Consider the following 18261-nt stretch of genomic DNA (forward strand, 5'->3'; position numbering starts at 1 on the left):
CCCAGACGTGCTCTATGGGGTTCAGGTCAGGGGACACTGCTGGCCATCCCATATGAGGCACTCCGACTTCCTGAATTCGAGCTGTGACAATTCTGGCGCGATGTGATGGAGCATTGTCATCCATGAACAGAAAGTTGGGGGTGTGCTGGCGGAATTGGGGGATGATGATGGATTCTATGTCTCTGAGGGAAGAACGCGCAATGACTGAGCCATCTACAATAACCAAATCTGTTTTGCGCTGACTGGTGATGCCTGCCCAGACTGTTGCACCTCCTCCACCAAAGTGAACTCTGAGGACCATGTTAACCTCGCCTTCTCCAGCAACGCTGACGACCATCATTTCTGTGCAAGGTGACCCGGCACTCATCAGTGAACAGGACGGTAGACCTTTGCTGCATTGTCCAGGTCACATGGTCTTGTGCCCACTGCAAACGTTCACGGCGGTGTCTTAGTGTCAGTGGAGTCACCTGCAACGGTCATCTGGCATTCAAGTCAAAGCGGTGGAGTCGGTTGCGAATGGTCTGTCTGGAAACCCTAGTACCCCTCACATGTCGTAAACGGGCCTGCAGCTATGTGGCAGTTGCATAACGATGTCTGAGTGCATAGGTCCTTAAGTACAGGTCATCGTTGCGGTCTGTCACTCGTGGGGCTCCACTCCTGGGTCTTTCACAAACTCTGCCAGTAGTTCTGTGTCTTGATGCAAGTCTGCTGATGACACTTTGAGACACACCAAGTTCAGGAGCAACATCTGACTGCCTGCCACCAACCCGAAGGCGCGCTATGGCCAGGTGGCGCTGCTCGTCTGTCAAGTGGCGTCGTGTGTCCATGGCTGTTTGAATGATGAACTTGGAATGATTGACAATACCAGCTTTTTATACCCACAGAATGTTGAAATTGATGCCACATTGAAAAGGGTTGTCTTTTTTTGGCCCCAATATGTAAGGCACACTGTACACAGTGAGACCATTACGTGGAAAACACAAAATGAGGTGTGTCTATCACCCCAGTACAATTGCCTCCCTATCTCAAAAATCTCTGAAGTGAAACAAACACCGTATGTATGACATGCACCGAGTCTTGTGAACTTATTGTGAGTGAGTAGATAGATGGATAGATGGATGGATGGATGGATGGATAGATGGATGGATGGATGGATGCCTGTCGAGCGACATCTATCTAAGTGGGCACATGGATCAATACATGACCACAGCGCAGAAGAGCATCGGCAAAGATACCAGGGGAGCCAAACACCAACACTCGGCGGAGACTGCAGAACCCGTGTGTTGAAGTGTCATTCCTCTTTATAAATCCGTGCAGATACAAAAGAATATGCGCCATATAGGTTTCCTCATGTTCCGCGCTCCGTTCGTTAGGCTTGCAGCAGTTGAATTCTCATCAGATGAGTCAAAAGGCGAAATTACCTCGCTAACACTAATCCAGAAGGAGCGTTCGTCAGAACCATCAGACTACACACATTTACCATCTGTAGAGTCAGGTCCTCCTAAGACATTCCAAAATGATTCATATATCTAACATTTCATAGTGTGTTGACAACTGAGTGTTGTAAGTTCATGTATGAAATGCGTACAGATTTTATATTTAACCCTTTCATTAACCATAGCTTGTTTGGCACAGCTTCCCTGTACTCTTAAAACCAACTTTATATGTGTATGTACCTGTTAAAGAGCTGGGCAAAAATCAAGTAGCATCAACATATTGATTTAGAGATTTATTAAAACAAAAAGGACAAATTCTTAACTCATAAAGTATGAAAGGTGAACAGTTGTGGAAGCTGTACCCAGGTTGGCTCCAACACAGTAAAAAAAAAAAAAAAACAGCTGCACAGACCTCCCACTCCCCAGTCACCTCCAGCTGTGAGGGCATTTCCACTCAAACCGTAGTGTATTGAACATAGTTAAGATTGTACCCTCTGCCCACAGTCACTGGTGTTTCATGCGGCAAGGGACTTGCGCTGAGTGGCTTTTATTGGATAGGCCTGTTTATCACTATAACTATCAGGGCAAACCAGAGGCAGGGTGCTACTTGACAGAACCAGTTGCAAAGCCAGTCTCAGTCTCCTGTGGAACTGTGTTTTGGCCCAGACCTTCAGAATAAGAAAATTAAGTGTTGAAGAAATCTGCAGGTATGTTGGTAAAACTCAGCTGTGACACCTCTTGCCCATACGCAAATGGGAATTAGGCATGATCATCATATTTTTAAACAACTGAAATAAAATAGCCTGTGTTGTAACAAGTGTTGTGAGAGACTGATGCAGGCTTCTGAAAAGGAGACAGGTGGCGCTGGTGAGTCTGGTTTGAGAGAGCTGATCATCAGCTGAAGGTGCAGTGTGAAAGTAGCAGCAGAGCGCAGGTCCGGCCTTCACCCGCCTACGTCCACGTCCACTCTCCACATCGTTCATCCTTGACCCTTGTAATTGTACAGTAAAATCTAAGTCCAACATTTCAAACATTTACCACAGCACTAGACCAAAGAGGCTGACTTGGTCTGATGTTTGGATCAGGATTTGGTCTGTCTACAGCAATGTCCAAACGTGCTGTATGGCCGCAGTGAAGGCCTGCAGAGGGATGCAGCTGTTGATGAGAGCCATACTGCAGGCCCATGCTCTCAATCTGTGCATGTGTCAGTGTTCAGAGGAGTGTTGAGTTTAGCTCTCTGCTCTGTCCTTGAGTGATCCAGCTGTCCAAATGAGGACGTGGGATGAAGACTTTTGCAGACAAGGGCTACTCTCCATTGGATGGCTGTGACCGGTCCTCCTGTAGTGCCCTGTCCTCCCGCTGAGATGGCTCTACATAGAGCTCCTGCACCACCAGGGCAGTGGTTAGGAGGTTCTCCAGAGCCAGAGCCTGGAGGGGGCTTGTGCTATACCACAGTCCCTCTGGAGAGGCCTGTGGGTCCGGCAGCAGGTACAGAACATCTAGGCTCTCCCTCACTGATGCTGGGCTGGACACAAAAGCACAAAGACAGTCAGGTTAAGTCAAATCGAATTCAACTGAATTTTCCATTTTTAAATATTGCTATTGCGAATTACCCTTTTTTCCAAAAAAAATCTAAATGAGTTTTGTGCATGTCACAGATTTCACACAGAACATGCCCAAAATCATGTGTTGGTTAATATTTCAGTGTTTACTCACAAGAACCAGATGCACTCCTGCTCTATGTTATTGATCACTCTATGTTGTTGATCATATTGACTAATAGCAACTTTACAATTTCTTATTGTGTCTTTTGAATACATTGACAAATATTAGATATAAAAAGCATTGCAAATATTAAACTAATTGGATGTCACTGCTACTGCCCGTGATCACAGACAATAGCATATGGATGTGTCTAAGTGGAGCTCACCATTTGTCCCTGTAGAGCTGATAAAGGCCCCGCTCACGCTCTGTCACACGGTCCAGCAGTTCTGAGCCCTCCTCCTCCAGCTTTCTTTTCCTGGACTGGTTTTGTCCTGGAAACACCATAGTCAATAAGTCCATCTACCACATTCAAATCTGGATAAAATATTGACATTAAGAAATATGTGTCCTCATATTTTTACAGTCAGCATAGATATCAGGATGTGAACAGCAAAAGGTTCTAATCACTGGACACAAAGACAGAACACACACTAGGTCACCTCCTGAGCAAACAGACCATTTTGTGTAACAGTTACAACAGTGTGTATCCAAAACAGATTACTCCTTATTGATCCTTATTTTATGCTCTGATGATGTCTAAAACTCTTAAGTCTCTACAGACTTATGAATTGTAATTTTTATTTAACTTTTGCTGAAATTGATTCAATCATATTTTCATCCCTGGGTATCTTTAAAATGTACAGTTTAGGTGAATCTATTAGGTTTATATACACAAAAATCCGTTGCACAGTGTTGGAAGTACTACCTTCCAAAGGGGTCCGGAAGGGGGAAGGGGTAGGGCTCTGCAACGTGAAGAACTGACTTCACCTCGACATAACTAACATTAACGTAATAAAATCTAAATTATATCTGAATTACACTCTAAGGCTGATCACATTGAATCACAAAGACATTCAGTATTTCAAGTTTGTGGCGGTGAGAGATGAGGCTAAAGCTATCATAAACACTAAATTAATTCCAGTTTATTCCATTATTCCACCATTCCAGTGGAAATGAAGCTGCAGAAGTCTGAGGACAAAATGTAGGAAAAAGACTACAATAGAAAGTAGTTTCCTGTTACTAGTGCATTTCACAGCACCAGAAACTCAGACAGAAACCTGAACTAATAGAAAAATCACATAAAAAAATAAAATCATTAATCTCATCACAATCGCAAGGCTTGTCTCAAAAATTACAAATAGATATTAATCTCAAACCATACCTCATTTTAAGACCAAAATGATGAGCCTGACAGCAGCACTCAGAGAGGGGCATCCAATGGAGCCAAACGCTCTTTTTTTTTTTTTTACAAAAAGTCACATGATAGCCTTATTTCAAAAATGTTATATATATATATATATATATATATATATATATATATATATATAAAAAATTATTTACATTTTCTAATCAAATTTTTTTAAACCTTTTAATATCCTCTGGTTCTAGACCACACACATGAACAATTTATGTTTAAGAGATGGGGTAAATAAATATCATTACATCTCCCATCTCTACCTACATGTGTGTTGTGTGCTAAAGGCCTATGTACCGTGTGGGTCCTGAGAGGCTGAAGGCACATAGGAACTGGGGGTGGACCAGGACTCGGACCGGGACTCGGACCGGGATTCGGCCCGGGATTCGGCCCGGGATTCGGACCGGGATTCAGACCGGGATTCGGACCGGGATTCGGACCGGACTTGGGTCTCCGTGTAGATCCGGCTGAACGATAGCTTCAGGTGTTGCTCCACACTGCGGGCTCCCAGGTACTTAGTGTTGAGGTAAAGCAGGGAGCGGAGCAGTGAGGCCGGGGAGTGGGCCCCCAGGAGCTGGCTGCTCCACAGCGCCTGCTCATCTACACGGCCCCACACGGACCCTGGAACACACAGCTCAGAGTTAGTTACCATCTCACAGGGAGAGGCCTGTCTCAGTAACACATTTTGAAGGAAATTATTTGATTGAAAATAAAATATTAATACTGAGGACCACTTAATGTCAAAAGTATCAAAAATCAGATACTAATGTATACTAAAACTTATTGAAACTAGATACCCATTTGAGCAGGTTTTGACTCAAAAAAGCCACATTCATAGGACCTTTCCTGAATAGCTTCAGTATGATCTTGAACAGTACAAGTAAGACCACATATGCCCATGGACTACTATGGAACATACCTGGGAGTAGGGTTTTAGTCTACTAAACATGTCCTGCCGATAGTGTAGGAAACAAGGTAAATATATCTGCTTTTGCTATTTCCTGCATAAATAAAGACAGATTAAACTTGTGAATCATGAGTTTAATCTGCATTTTTACATATACTGAGAAAACACTACCAAAGCTTCAGCTAACTTACTCTCCAACTTTTCCTTTCTGCTGCTGTCCCATATAAATATTTATAATCCAAATAAAACAATCAAAACAAATTTAACAAATGTTGAAAATGCCATTCTAATGTCTAAATAAAGAGTGCCTTTTTATTTTCATTGTGGCATCAGAATTGAGTCCATTCCCTAGTATCGGAATAAAGTCTTTCAACAAATTTTAGTAGGACAACACTACCTCATGCTCTTTATACATCAAAGCAGGTTATCCCAGCTAAACCTTTTCAAATGAAACATGAGCTGAAATAAATAACGAGCACGATAGCATGATTAATATATTATAATTGTTACTTGTGAACTAGTGATGGAGACATCATTAAAGGGAGTCGTTTAATGTTCCTTTTTATTTTTTATTTATGAGGCCAGTCTGATAGCCTTCAGCATTCTCAGTGTCTACGACTTGATGGTCTGCCAAAAAGAAATCAGAAATTAATTTCCTGCACATTACCTGTACATATTAACTTTTAATCATTGCCATTTAGCAGAGGTGGGTAGAGGAGCCAAAAAATGTACTCAAGAGTAACATTAATTTCAAAAGAATATTACTCAAGTAGAAGTACAAAGTATTGGTCTAAAAAAGCATTTGGGAAAACTAGTACTCAACTAACATTTAACATCCATCCATCCATCCATTTTCTTCCGCTTATCCGGGGCCAGGTCGCGGGGGCAGCAGTCCAAGCAGGGACTCTCAGACCTCCCTCACCCCGGACACGTCCTCCAGCTCCTCCGGTGGGACCCCAAGGCGTTCCCAGGCCAGCCGAGAGACATAGTCCCTCCAGCGTGTCCTGGGTCTTCCCCGGGGCCTCCTCCCGGTGGGACATGCCCAGAACACCTCCCTAGGGAGGCGTCCAGGAGGCATCCTGAGCAGATGCCCGAGCCACCTCAGCTGGTTCCTCTCAATGTGTAGGAGCAGCGGCTCTACTCCGAGCTCCTCCCGTGTGACCGAGCTCCTCACCCTATCCCTAAGGGTGCGCCCGGCCACTCTGCGGAGGAAGCCCATTTCAGCCGCTTGTATCCGCGATCTTGTCCTTTCGGTCATTACCCAGAGCTCATGACCATAGGTGAGGGAAGGAACGTAGATTGACCTGTAAATCGAGAGCTTCGCCTTCCGGCTCAGCTCCTTCTTTACCACAACGGACCGATACAGCGACCGCATCACTGCAGACGCTGCACCGATCCGCCTGTCAATCTCTCGCTCCATCCTTCCCTCACTCGTGAACAAGACCCCGAGATACTTGAACTTCTCCACTTGGGGCAGAGACTCACCACCCACCCGGAGAGAGCAAACCACCTTTTTCCGGTTGAGAGCCATGGCCTCGGATTTGGAGGAGCTGATTCTCATCCCAGCCGCTTCACACTCGGCTGCAAACCGCCCCAGTGCCTGCTGCAGGTCCTGGCTCGAAGAAGCCATCAGGACAACATCATCTGCAAACAGCAGAGATGAAATCCTGTGGTTCCCAAACCAGACCCCCTCCGGCCCCTGGCTGCGCCTAGAAATTCTGTCCATAAATATAATGAACAGAACCGGTGACAAAGGGCAGCCCTGGCGGAGTCCAACATGCACTGGGAACAGGTCTGACTTACTGCCGGCAATGCGAACACAGCTCCTGCTCCGGTCATACAGGGACCGGACAGCCCTTAGCAAAGAGCCCCGGACCCCATACTCCCAGAGCACCCCCCAAAGGACACCACGAGGGACACGGTCGAATGCCTTCTCCAGATCCACAAAACACATGTGGACTGGTTGGGCATACTCCCATGAGCCCTCGAGGACCCGATGGAGAGTATAGAGCTGGTCCAGTGTTCCACGACCAGGACGAAAACCACACTGCTCCTCCTGAATCCGAGGTTCGACTATCGGTCGGATTCTCCTCTCCAGTACCCTGGAATAGACCTTACCGGGAAAGCTGAGGAGTGTGATTCCCCTGTAATTGGAACACACCCTCCGGTCCCCCTTCTTATACAGAGGGACCACCACCCCGGTCTGCCATTCCACAGGTACCGTCCCCGACCGCCACGCGATGTTGCAGAGACGTGTCAGCCAAGACAGCCCCACAACATCCAGAGACTTGAGGTACTCAGGACGGATCTCATCCACCCCCGGAGCCTTGCCACCGAGGAGCTTGCCAACCACCTCAGTGACTTCAGCCAGGGTGATGGACGAGTCCGCCTCTGGGTCCCCAGTTTCTGCTTCCTCCTCGGAAGACGTGACAGTGGGATTGAGGAGATCCTCAAAGTATTCCTTCCACCGCCCGACAACATCCCCAGTCGAGGTCAGCAGCTCTCCACCCGCACTGTAAACAGTGTTGGTGAAGCACTGCTTCCCCCTCCTGACATTTAACATTAGATTTATAATTTGAAGTTAACGTACTTTGCTGGACAGAACATTAAATAATGTACACAATCTGATGTTTTCAAAGGATAGACAAAAATGGAACAAATCTGAAAGAGCAGTGCACAAACACAAATGTTAAAAGCTTTTGTTGACAGTATGAAATTATTTTGACACTTGTGGCTCTTCCCACTATGAGGGAGTCTATAGCTTTTCCTCAAGAGTACACCTACTTGAGTAATAGTTTTATTGAAGTAACAGTAAAGTATGCTGCTGGAAAAGTACTACTCACCTCTATAATTTAGCACCTAATAACTGCCATATTTATTAACGCCAGTAGCATAACTATTGTGACAGGTTTGGAGCTGTCCTCAGAATTTTCTTTGCAATCATAAGAGTTCAGGATGTGAACAGCAAAAGTTCTAATCACTGGACGGCTCCCACAAGGGCCTGTCACGACAAAAATTTTTTTTGGCATTTCTGAGGATAATATCAAAAGATAAACGAAAACGATAATATTGAAAAATATAATGCCACTGACAAAATGCTAGAGGATTATCCCACAAAAAATATGTACAATATATGGTTAAAATAACATCAGCTACTTTAAATAAATAGCAGAATGACATACTTAAGTATATAGTTGCTATCTATATTGGATCATAGAAGGGTTTTTTTTGGTGGTACAATACAATTTGAGCTGTAGAGGATTGAATAAATAAGAGAAATTCCATGCCACTTCTCCTTGTGCCAAGAAAAAATACCCATAATAAAAATTGATCCACAAAAAATATTCTTCTATTATTTATTGAATGCTAAGTTGATATAATATTTATTGTGACAGGCTTACTCCCACACAGAGGTGAAGAGCAGAGACGGTACTGACCATCGGGAAGAATATGGGGTTGCCAACTCCTCAAAACCTGACTTAGTTCCTCCACAAATGGCTGGTAGCAAGCGTCTCCAAACAAGTCATCTGCTCGGCCTTTGGAGTGAAGATGCTACATTGACACAGAAGCACAAATACATATTACATTACATATTGGCAGTATACACAGTGTTTCCCATTAATAAGAGGAGACTATGGTGGACCTCCATAGCCTAAATACAAGCTAAACAAAAGTTTGCAAATACAAATTATGCTTTGTTTATGTCAATTCCACAGCATTAAGAACTAACTCTATTTTAATCAGTAAAGACCATAAGTGACATTTAAAATGTTATTAAATAAATGTATTGAAATATGGATTTCTTCTGCCACCATAGCCTTAGTATAACCCCATAGGAAACATTGGTATGCTTTTATATGGTTTATAAACAGTGGCGGAAAGAGTAATGAAAATATGTACTCAATTAAAAGTACACTTGCATGGCTATGTACGGTACTCAGTTACAAGTACTCCTGCCAAATTTGTACTCTAGTAAATTGTAGTCTTAGTATTTTTCATGTGTACGTTTTACTTGTTGCTTTTTAAGCACCATTATGTAAGCAATTTTGATCAAGTTTTGTATAAAATTGTGATCTAAAAGGTTTAAAACGTAAGTTTGTTTTAAACTGCTATCTGTGTATTCTCTGGCAGGTCAGAGTAGGCAATGCAGCGCTATTATGCAAGTTTGTAGGTGTAGAAAGGAGCAGAGACTGTCGTGGATTGGGACATTTGGAACTTGTGCTGTACTTACTTATTTTAAATTATATAAAGTTACTAATTACTATTACATGGTTAGAATTACGCTCAGCTATAAGTACAGGTTTAATAATCTACTCAAAAAGTACAATTACCCCAAAAACAGACAGTAACGAGTATTTGTAAATAGTTACTTTCCACCAGTTTATAAATGATATTCCATGTGTCCTCATATTTCAGTAGTCAGCACAGATCTCAGGATGTGAACAGCAAATTGTTCTAATCACTGGACACGATTAGTGTTAAAAAGCTTACAAAGCTAGCACAACCAAATCAAAGTGACAAAAAAAGGCCACACATAGTGCATACATACATGTTACAGAGAAGGTGCTCTGAATAGCTGAATCCTCTAAGTATCAAAAAGTGCACAGATCCATGCAGGCATGTGACATAGATCCATGTTTGACATGTGGTGCTGCTGCTGCTGCTGCTGCTGGTGCTGCTGCTGCTGCTCAACAGGAAGTGCCACCTTAATCTCCTTCCCACCACTGCTCTAAGCTCCAAACTTTAGTTCCCCTCCTAAAGTGTCCTCTATAATAATAATAGGACTGGTCTTAGTGACAGAACAAAGCATACATGATTTGAGACATTTTTTCAGAAAAGAGAAAAAGGGGACTGATCTCTACCATTTCCTTTTTTGTAATCATTTTTTAATTTGTTAAAAGCATGGTCTCCTCCATCTCAGAACAATAAAAACCAGTGGCCATTTTAGGGGAGAGTGAATGGGTTGATATGGGTGTCATCAACAGGGTCACTGGGGCCCAAGACTATACAATTTTTCTTTGTAATTGTGTGAAGTTTGCAATATAGATGGCTGATATTCTTAGGTTTTATTGTTATAATTTAATAGATTAGAAAACTGTAAATACTCAGGTCTCAAATGTGAGGATTAGCCAAGATCACCCATAGGCTATTCTTTTCTCTGCAAAAAAAATGCATTCACATTTTTATGTGACTCATACTATTAACACTACTGTTTCTAATGAAACAATGTAAATGATTTTGAGTCTCATTTTAAAACGGAATCGTGTATTGCATCTGGTAAACTTAAGACTTTATCATATGTCTATTCATTTTAAGCAAATATTGTCTATTCATTTTTAAATAAATAACATTAAATACAAAATAAAAACAAAATGAGGGTGTCAAAGACAATTCAAAAGCAAAGACTGGTATGCAAAAATTCCAGAATTCCAGTGACCCTCTCCAAACGTCCGTCATCGCCTTAGACACCCCACCGTCATCTCGTTGCATGGTGATTGATTGTGTGTGGGGTTCTTTCCACATTGTCAAAGGTTATAAGAGAATGTAACATGAAATGAGAGCACTCTAAATGGGAAATATGTATGAGATCTCCTACTGTTCCAGACAGAGCAGAGGCACCCACCTGCTGAAGGCCCAGGCAGAGGTACAGGATGCTATCTGGGCTGTAGCGCTCCCCGTTGGGCCGGCACACCTCCCTCACAAACGAGCACAGAGCAACGCTCAGCTGCTCAGACGACAGCTCCACGAGGCTGGATCTGCTGCTGCACTCTAACCACATGGACAGTCATTCAGTCCTCTTAAACTACATCCTCCTCATGATGTACAGTCCTCCTAAACTGCCCCCTCCTCATGATATACCGTTCTAACGTACCCCCTCCTAATGATGTACAGTCCTAAACTACCCCCTACTCACAATGTACACTCGTCCTAAACTACCCCTCCTCTTGATGTACAGCCTTAAACTACCTCCTCCCCATGATGCACAGTCCCCCTAATCTACTCCCTTCTCATGATGTACAATCCTAAACTACCTCCTACTCACAATGTACACTCGTCCTAAACTACTACTCCTCTTGATATACAGCCCTAAACTACCCTCACCTCATGATGTACAGTCCTGCTAACAACCCCCTCCTCATAATGTACAGTTCTCTTAAACTTCCCCCTCCTCATGACATAGTCCCAAACTACCCCTTCCTCATGATGGACAGTCCTCTAAACTACCCCTCCTCATGATGGCTGTATATGGCTCTAACTGATTCCTCTGTAATGGACGAGGTAAACCAAAAGAGGTTTGGCACTAACCTGGTTTGGAGTCTTTGGTCTCTGCTGATTGCTTGGGACTGGCCTGGGCCCAGCGTCTCCAGGCACTCAGGCCATAGCGGCTCTTCAAGGGCAGCCTGGAGTGCGGAGCAAAGCCCTCCACCGCCCGCTTCTTACTCCTCTGCAAAACACTAGCATCTCTGAGCTGGCACCAATACAAGTGTAGAAATACCGGTGCAATTGTGGTAAGTGATGAACATTGATTGGTACAGCTAACGTCTGGAGCAGCTTAAACACAGATAATAATAATAAATAATGATAGAGAAAGGATTTGTGTTGTGGATGTAGCAAATTTGGCCAAGTTATGCAGCTAACATTCAGAGTTAACTTATTTGCTTTGTTTATTTTGTAAAGTAACCATAGACTGTATAAAATAAGTGGATTAAGGGAGTGTGACATCACCCATAGCTTTCGGCTGCAGCCACATGAGGCCAGTTGGGGCTAGCAGACAAATTTGGAGCCGAGTACCATATTTGGAAATGTAAAGAGGCACAGAAATTCCAGTGATAGATCTACTGGACAAGTGTAAATTCAATAATTTGTCATTTTTAACTAACCAAAATGGTGTAATTTCTTTTTTTTTTTTTTTCTTTTTAAAGGCAAAGGTGTTTAAAGGAGTAAAGGTCGCGTTTCTGAAGTAACATTACTTTAATGTTAATTATATACTTCTCTGCCCCTGGCTTCTGCGGTTCAAATCCTCGCTCTCATATTATTAGGCCCGAGCCTGGGACTCCGTCCCGGCGAGGGACTCATTAAAACCGCGTCCGGAGCGTGGAAAATGGCAAAAATCAAGTAGTAAACACGCCCCGACATGGCAGTGAGTGGTGTCAAAAATTAGAACTCGACGAGCTCTAATTGTCACAAAAGACCCCGAGAAAAAATAACGAAAGACGACTCGGTAGCGCCACCTCAAACTTTGATTTTCATGGGGCCAATGGGAGCCGACTCGGAAAAAGGTCAACGTAAAAATCTGAAACTCACATCAAAAAATAGTATATGTCGGGACATGACAAAAATGATATTATGGCCCCGCCCTAAAATGTACAGGACGTCGGCCATATTGGATCAAACCCGGGAACGACAAAAGTGCACACCCTCACATTCAGGACATTTTCTCGCCCAGTTTTCATCAGAAACACGTCAAATTTGGTCAAATCCCTCTAAACCCATGTGTGATTAAAGATTATCAATTACATTTTGATTATGACTTTGAGTGTGGTCAGGGTGAATTTTCAACAAAATCGCAAATTTTAGAATATTTCAATAAAATATTTGTCTTTCACACATTTTTTGTTGGGAAAACGCTAATACAGCGTTTATGCACATTTGTGAGTTGAACGCAATGATATGCAAATCAAGGCACTCTCTCACAAAATGGCTCTCTAGCGCCCTCTTCAAATTTCATTTTCAAAAATTCGTAGAAGACAATCGATTTGTCGTGGACTTCAGAAAAAATTCACAGGGGCCTTAATTGTGATGGGGCACAATGTGAGAAAGTCACATGACTGTAGCTGTTATGGTTTAGGAGAAAAATAATGGGTGGAAAAAAAAATTCCATTATTATTATTATTATTATACTTACCGCTTTGAAGTCATTTTTGACCCCCTGAACATTAACGAAAACTCAATTTTATTGGACCCAAAATTCAAGTTCTCAAAAATCAAAATGCATTACGGCAATGAGAGACCTTTTTCATTGTAGACAAATGAAATTTGGTACAAACATAGAACATGTCAAGACAAGTAAAAAATTATATTATGACCCCACCCTAAACCCTACAGGAAGTCGGCCATTGTGGGCGGAACCCCATTTTTCCAAAATTTTACCTCTCACATTTGGATTTTTTGCGCCTTGGATTTTCATTCAAGAAACTTGCAAATTGGTCAAAATGAACTTGACCCATGTGGGATTATAGGGAACTGTCTTGGATTTTTCTACATCATAAAATGTGGGTGTGGCCAGCCTGCAAATAAAAAAGTAATATTTTGAAGTGTTAAAATGTGCATAACTCACACATGCAGTATCCTATTTCCCGGCATTAATATACATTTTGTTCAAAATCTTGATCTGAATAGATATGCAATTTACACATATCAAATATTACATTGCTCCACAGCGCCCCCTTGAAAATTTTAAATGGCATGTAAAAAAATTACTTTGTCACAAACATTTGAAATTTGGCATGAACATCCCTATTCCTATACTGAACAAAAAAGTCAATGACACCATACCTCTATTTTGAAAGGTGTTGCCATGGCAACGTCTGACATTTCTCATTGAAATACATGGGCTTTGGTTAACTGGGATGAAAAATAATTACTTTGTCATAGACCATTGAAATTTGGTACACATATTCCTCTCATCATACTGAACAAAAAAGTTTTAATTATAAATATTATTGGTACATTCATTCAAACAATAGTGTCTGAATGGGTGAGTGGGTCCTTGATGTAAAGCGGTTTGAGTGCCTTGAAGATGGAAAAGTGCTATATAAAATGTGACCATTTACCATTTAAATGGTAGTACTCATTTTTACATTGCCATGTGGCCTTATATCTATGTAATCCCTCAATGTCCCGTAGTAATCCATGGGCGTACACTAGTCTGTGTAGTCTTATCATTCTGAAATAGCTCAAGATTATTCTAAAGCTATTCAGGAAAGGCTCTTTTCTGTCTGGTTGATCTGACTTTTTTTGTATCAAAACTTCTTAAAATGAATAAGTAGTTTCAGTACCAGTTGTAGCATCAATTACTATCTGATTTTTTATTCTTTCGACAACCCAAAAGATATGGCCCCACCCCGCAGTAGATGGTCACATACCAGTTTAATAGGCTGCGGCAGTAGACAAGTGCTGTCCTGGTGCTCTTCCACAGATGAAGCGGAAGGATCAGTGCACTCCTGGAGGTCAGGTGAGCCCAGACCTGCACAGGGTTCTGAGGGGAAACACAGCATGTCAAGAAGCTGAAGCTACAGTCTAATAATTTATTTGAAGTCTTTCAATCTGTATTCAACGCTCACCAAAGCTGACAGTGCACTAGTCAAAGTCACAAATTGCTTGTTATTAGCTGGTGACAATGGACTGGTGGTGGTGGGGTGGTAGGGGGGGAGTTCTCAGCTGGTTTAAATCCTGCTTCTCTGGTACCAGTTTGTGAATGTAAAACTGAGCTCCTCACCGTGTTCTAAGGCAGCCTACGGTGTGCCACACAGTTCTGTACTTGGTTCAATCTTGTTCACACTTTATATGTTGCTGTTAGGTAATATCATCAGAAAACATGACATTAACTTCCACTGTTATGCTGATGACACACAGCTGTACTTATCAATGAAATCAGGTCAGACTGAACGAGTAGACAAACTTAGTGCCTATGTAAAGGACATAAAAACCTGAATAACACTTGGTTATCTCTGCTGCTTAACCCTGACAAAACAGAGGTCATTGTTGTTCTAGACCCCAAAGGCCTGAGAGGATCTCTGACCAGGTCACACTGGACTATGTCAATGTAGTCTCAAGCTCTACTGTAAGGAACCTTGGAGTCTTATTTGACCAAAAGTTCGCATTCACAGCACATATAAACCAAGTCTGCAAAGCTGCTTTTTTCCAACATTTATCTTTAAATTAGCTTATGCTTGGCCAGTTAGGAACAGAAATAAAACCCACAGTTTCAGCTAAGCTGGCTTGGAAGCATCTCTGCTGGGAGAAGTATGGTAACCTGAGCGCTATTCTCCCTTTGCTCCTACTTTCACTATTCAGTTCACCTGTAACTTGTTCATCACTATCAACATGTTTGTTCTCTGTCCCACTCCCCTTTGGGGGAGCACAACTGTTTCAGATGCCCCTCAGGATATAAGAGGGGCATTTTGGGGCCAGTGATGACTGGCCCCTAGATGCCCCTCCTATACCTTGATCCTGTTGTGTGGACCCAGATCCTCCCCTTCCCTCACCTGGCTGGATGACTTGCATCCTACCATGGATAAGCCCCCCTCTGTACCTTAGTCTTGAGTGGGCTCTGGCCAGACTTGAACTCTATCTGAAAATGGATGCGCATCAGTCCTGGACAAATCTGCAGCCTGTCCATCTAGTGGATCCCTTCAAAAAATTTGTTTTCCCTTTTTCTTTGCCAAGTAGGAAGATCTAATGACAGGGGATGTTCTGGGACAGTTATCCATTTGCTCCTATTGTGTAGATTAATGTTAATTAGTGTCTGTTATTAACCAGTGTCTGTTTCATTGTTGATTTTCTAACTTTCTGTTGGTTGAATCAGTAATTGTGTTCAGCTCTGAGAGGCAAGTGCTGTTGTGATTTTGGGCTTTACAAAAATAACTTGAATTGAATGAGGGTCTGTGAATGAGCCAATGTGACAGAGACAGATGGAGAGAGACAGAGACAGACTGACAGAGACAGACACAGAGAGAAAGACAAACTGAGACAACAAGAGACACACAGAGAGACAGACAAATAATGAGACGATAATGAGATGACAAAAGAGAGACACAGAGACACAGACAAGTACCAGGACAGAGGTCTGACTCCAGGTCCAGTTCCAGGTCCAGGTCCGCCTCGCACTGCTCCTTGTCACACTCCCTATGCTCCTGTTTCACATCTGCACTCAGCGCATAAAACACACAACTGTCAGCTATTCCCCCAAAGTCAAATCCACATCTCAGCTACAAACATTAAACACATCATTAGGTAGGACAAATCTGATAAAAGCATGATAATTAGAGCTCAAGAGAAACCAGATTATCAAAAACATGGTGACAAGTGAGTTAAACAATACATTTATAAAGAAGCCCCATTGTGATTGTGTCTGCTATATAGACACAGACATACATGTAACACCTGCAGATCATTATGTTATAACTTGGGCATTTTAAATCGCAGTATTCATCTAAAATGACTTGATAAAAGAAACAAGTCAGCTGACATCCGCGTTAGAAAACTGCGATGCCCGATGGGACCTGACGTCGCCCTAAGCATCATCACAAGAAACACAAGAGCTAACCTCAATCCTAAATCTAATGGATTTAGGATTTAGGTTAGAATGATCAGATGGACCCCATGGTGTAGCTCAAAAGCTAAAGGAGTTAGTGGCTAAGAGCATGTGCTAGGACCTATGATCCGAACTATTCAGAATGAGCCATAATATTAAAATATAAATTTTATCCTCTACCTTCAAAATTCAGTCTCCACCAAGGCCCAGCTTCAGATGTGAGGTCCTTGTGTCTCTATTGTGTCCACTGAAACGGCCTCACTGCTACGACATTCTCTCGTTTGTTCCTTATTCTTACTGATTTAGATTCAAAAATGTAATAGCTATATTTGTGTGCTAAACGTAAGCAGTGGAAGGTTAAGATGCACACCAAAAATCTCATGTGATCGAACAGCTACTTAATTAAAAAAACAAACAAAAAAAAACTACAACACCCACAAAACACTTTACAATACATGCACTTCATAATATGGTCTAATAAAATAAAATGCATGATGTGTGATGAACTAAAAGCTTTTATTTTCATTCTTACATAAAGTTGGGTTTATACAGGTAGTTTATGGGTCAATGAAACAAACTCATTGCACAGAGATAAGCTGTGTTCAGAAACCTTTGAGGAAATACGCACTGTATTGTAGGATGCCCCAAAGGTCCTTACCTCTGTTATAGAGCTCACAAGGTTCCTATGCTAAAGGAGCTATGAAAGAAAGCATGCATGCTTCTCTTCTCAACTCTTCCTAACTTGGTGGACTATTCAGACAGGGGGTATTTTACACCTATGGGGTATTAAGTGCTAACACATAACATATTTAGATCACCATGTTACCATGTTTTGTTTTGAAAATGCAAAATTCAAATGAAAAACTATTAACATAAGTTTTATAAGTTTCACTTTCAGTTTTCGTTCCACCTTGTGATGTCATGTGGGAATACAGGAAGTCACTCCCCCTTCAGAGCACCATCATATTAAAACAGGCATGCATTCCAATAATGAACTACTACAGTGCATCATTTAAAACTGTATTGTATTGTTTTGTACAATGTATTTGTATATGGACAACTGTCATGTAGGAGCATGAGTAACACAGGCTTGTGGGCGCAGCATTAGACAAATCTTACAGCTAACTGTAAGCAGGGTTTGTATAGGGCCCAGGAGAGATTACAAGATTACTCAAACATGCATGGGTGACATTTAAAACAACTTCAGTCATGTTTTTGATAAGGTAACGTTATAACATGGTAGAAGCTGCAAAAAGTTGATTTCTATAATCTGACTGAGTACCTGGCTTGCTTTCATCTGAGCCCAACTGAGGGTCACGAAGGATCTGTATGATCTGCTCTGCCCCCTGGAGGCTGGTGGGCAGAAACACAGGCACAGGAACCTGACCGAAACAAACATATTGTTGGTGACATCACTGACCAGTGATCAGTGTGAGAAAGCATGAGCAGTTGGAAATGCATTTTATGTTACCGGCAGAGGCAGAGAGAGGGGCGCTGGTGTGAACTGGGAGTACATGTTCATGGGCATCGGGACAAATACGGGCACCGGGATAGGCACAGGCACGTACTCCCTCTTCAAGCCATCATCCACATCTGAGGGCACACAGAAGAGCTTGTATGAAAACACAAAGGAAGAGCAGGG

General features: G+C 42.3%; 1 protein-coding gene across 1 annotated transcript in view; it reads right to left on the reverse strand.

Annotated features, from left to right (window-relative positions):
• Nucleotides 1-1716: 1716 nt before the first annotated feature.
• Nucleotides 1717-18261, reverse strand: part of zmym2 (zinc finger, MYM-type 2) — a 41895-nt gene continuing 25350 nt past the window's right edge. The window contains exons 18-27 of the mRNA XM_033986515.2: nt 18091-18212; nt 17902-18001; nt 16140-16229; nt 14449-14561; nt 11609-11747; nt 10926-11071; nt 8740-8854; nt 4693-5016; nt 3367-3472; nt 1717-2961 (exon numbers count right to left, since the gene is read on the reverse strand). Of these exons, the coding sequence (XP_033842406.1) occupies nt 2742-2961; nt 3367-3472; nt 4693-5016; nt 8740-8854; nt 10926-11071; nt 11609-11747; nt 14449-14561; nt 16140-16229; nt 17902-18001; nt 18091-18212 (1475 nt within the window). The 3' untranslated portion in view covers nt 1717-2741. The remainder of the gene's footprint in view (nt 2962-3366; nt 3473-4692; nt 5017-8739; nt 8855-10925; nt 11072-11608; nt 11748-14448; nt 14562-16139; nt 16230-17901; nt 18002-18090; nt 18213-18261) is intronic.

This window comes from Periophthalmus magnuspinnatus, chromosome 21 (genome assembly GCF_009829125.3).
Source record: "Periophthalmus magnuspinnatus isolate fPerMag1 chromosome 21, fPerMag1.2.pri, whole genome shotgun sequence".
NCBI lineage: Eukaryota > Metazoa > Chordata > Actinopteri > Gobiiformes > Gobiidae > Periophthalmus > Periophthalmus magnuspinnatus.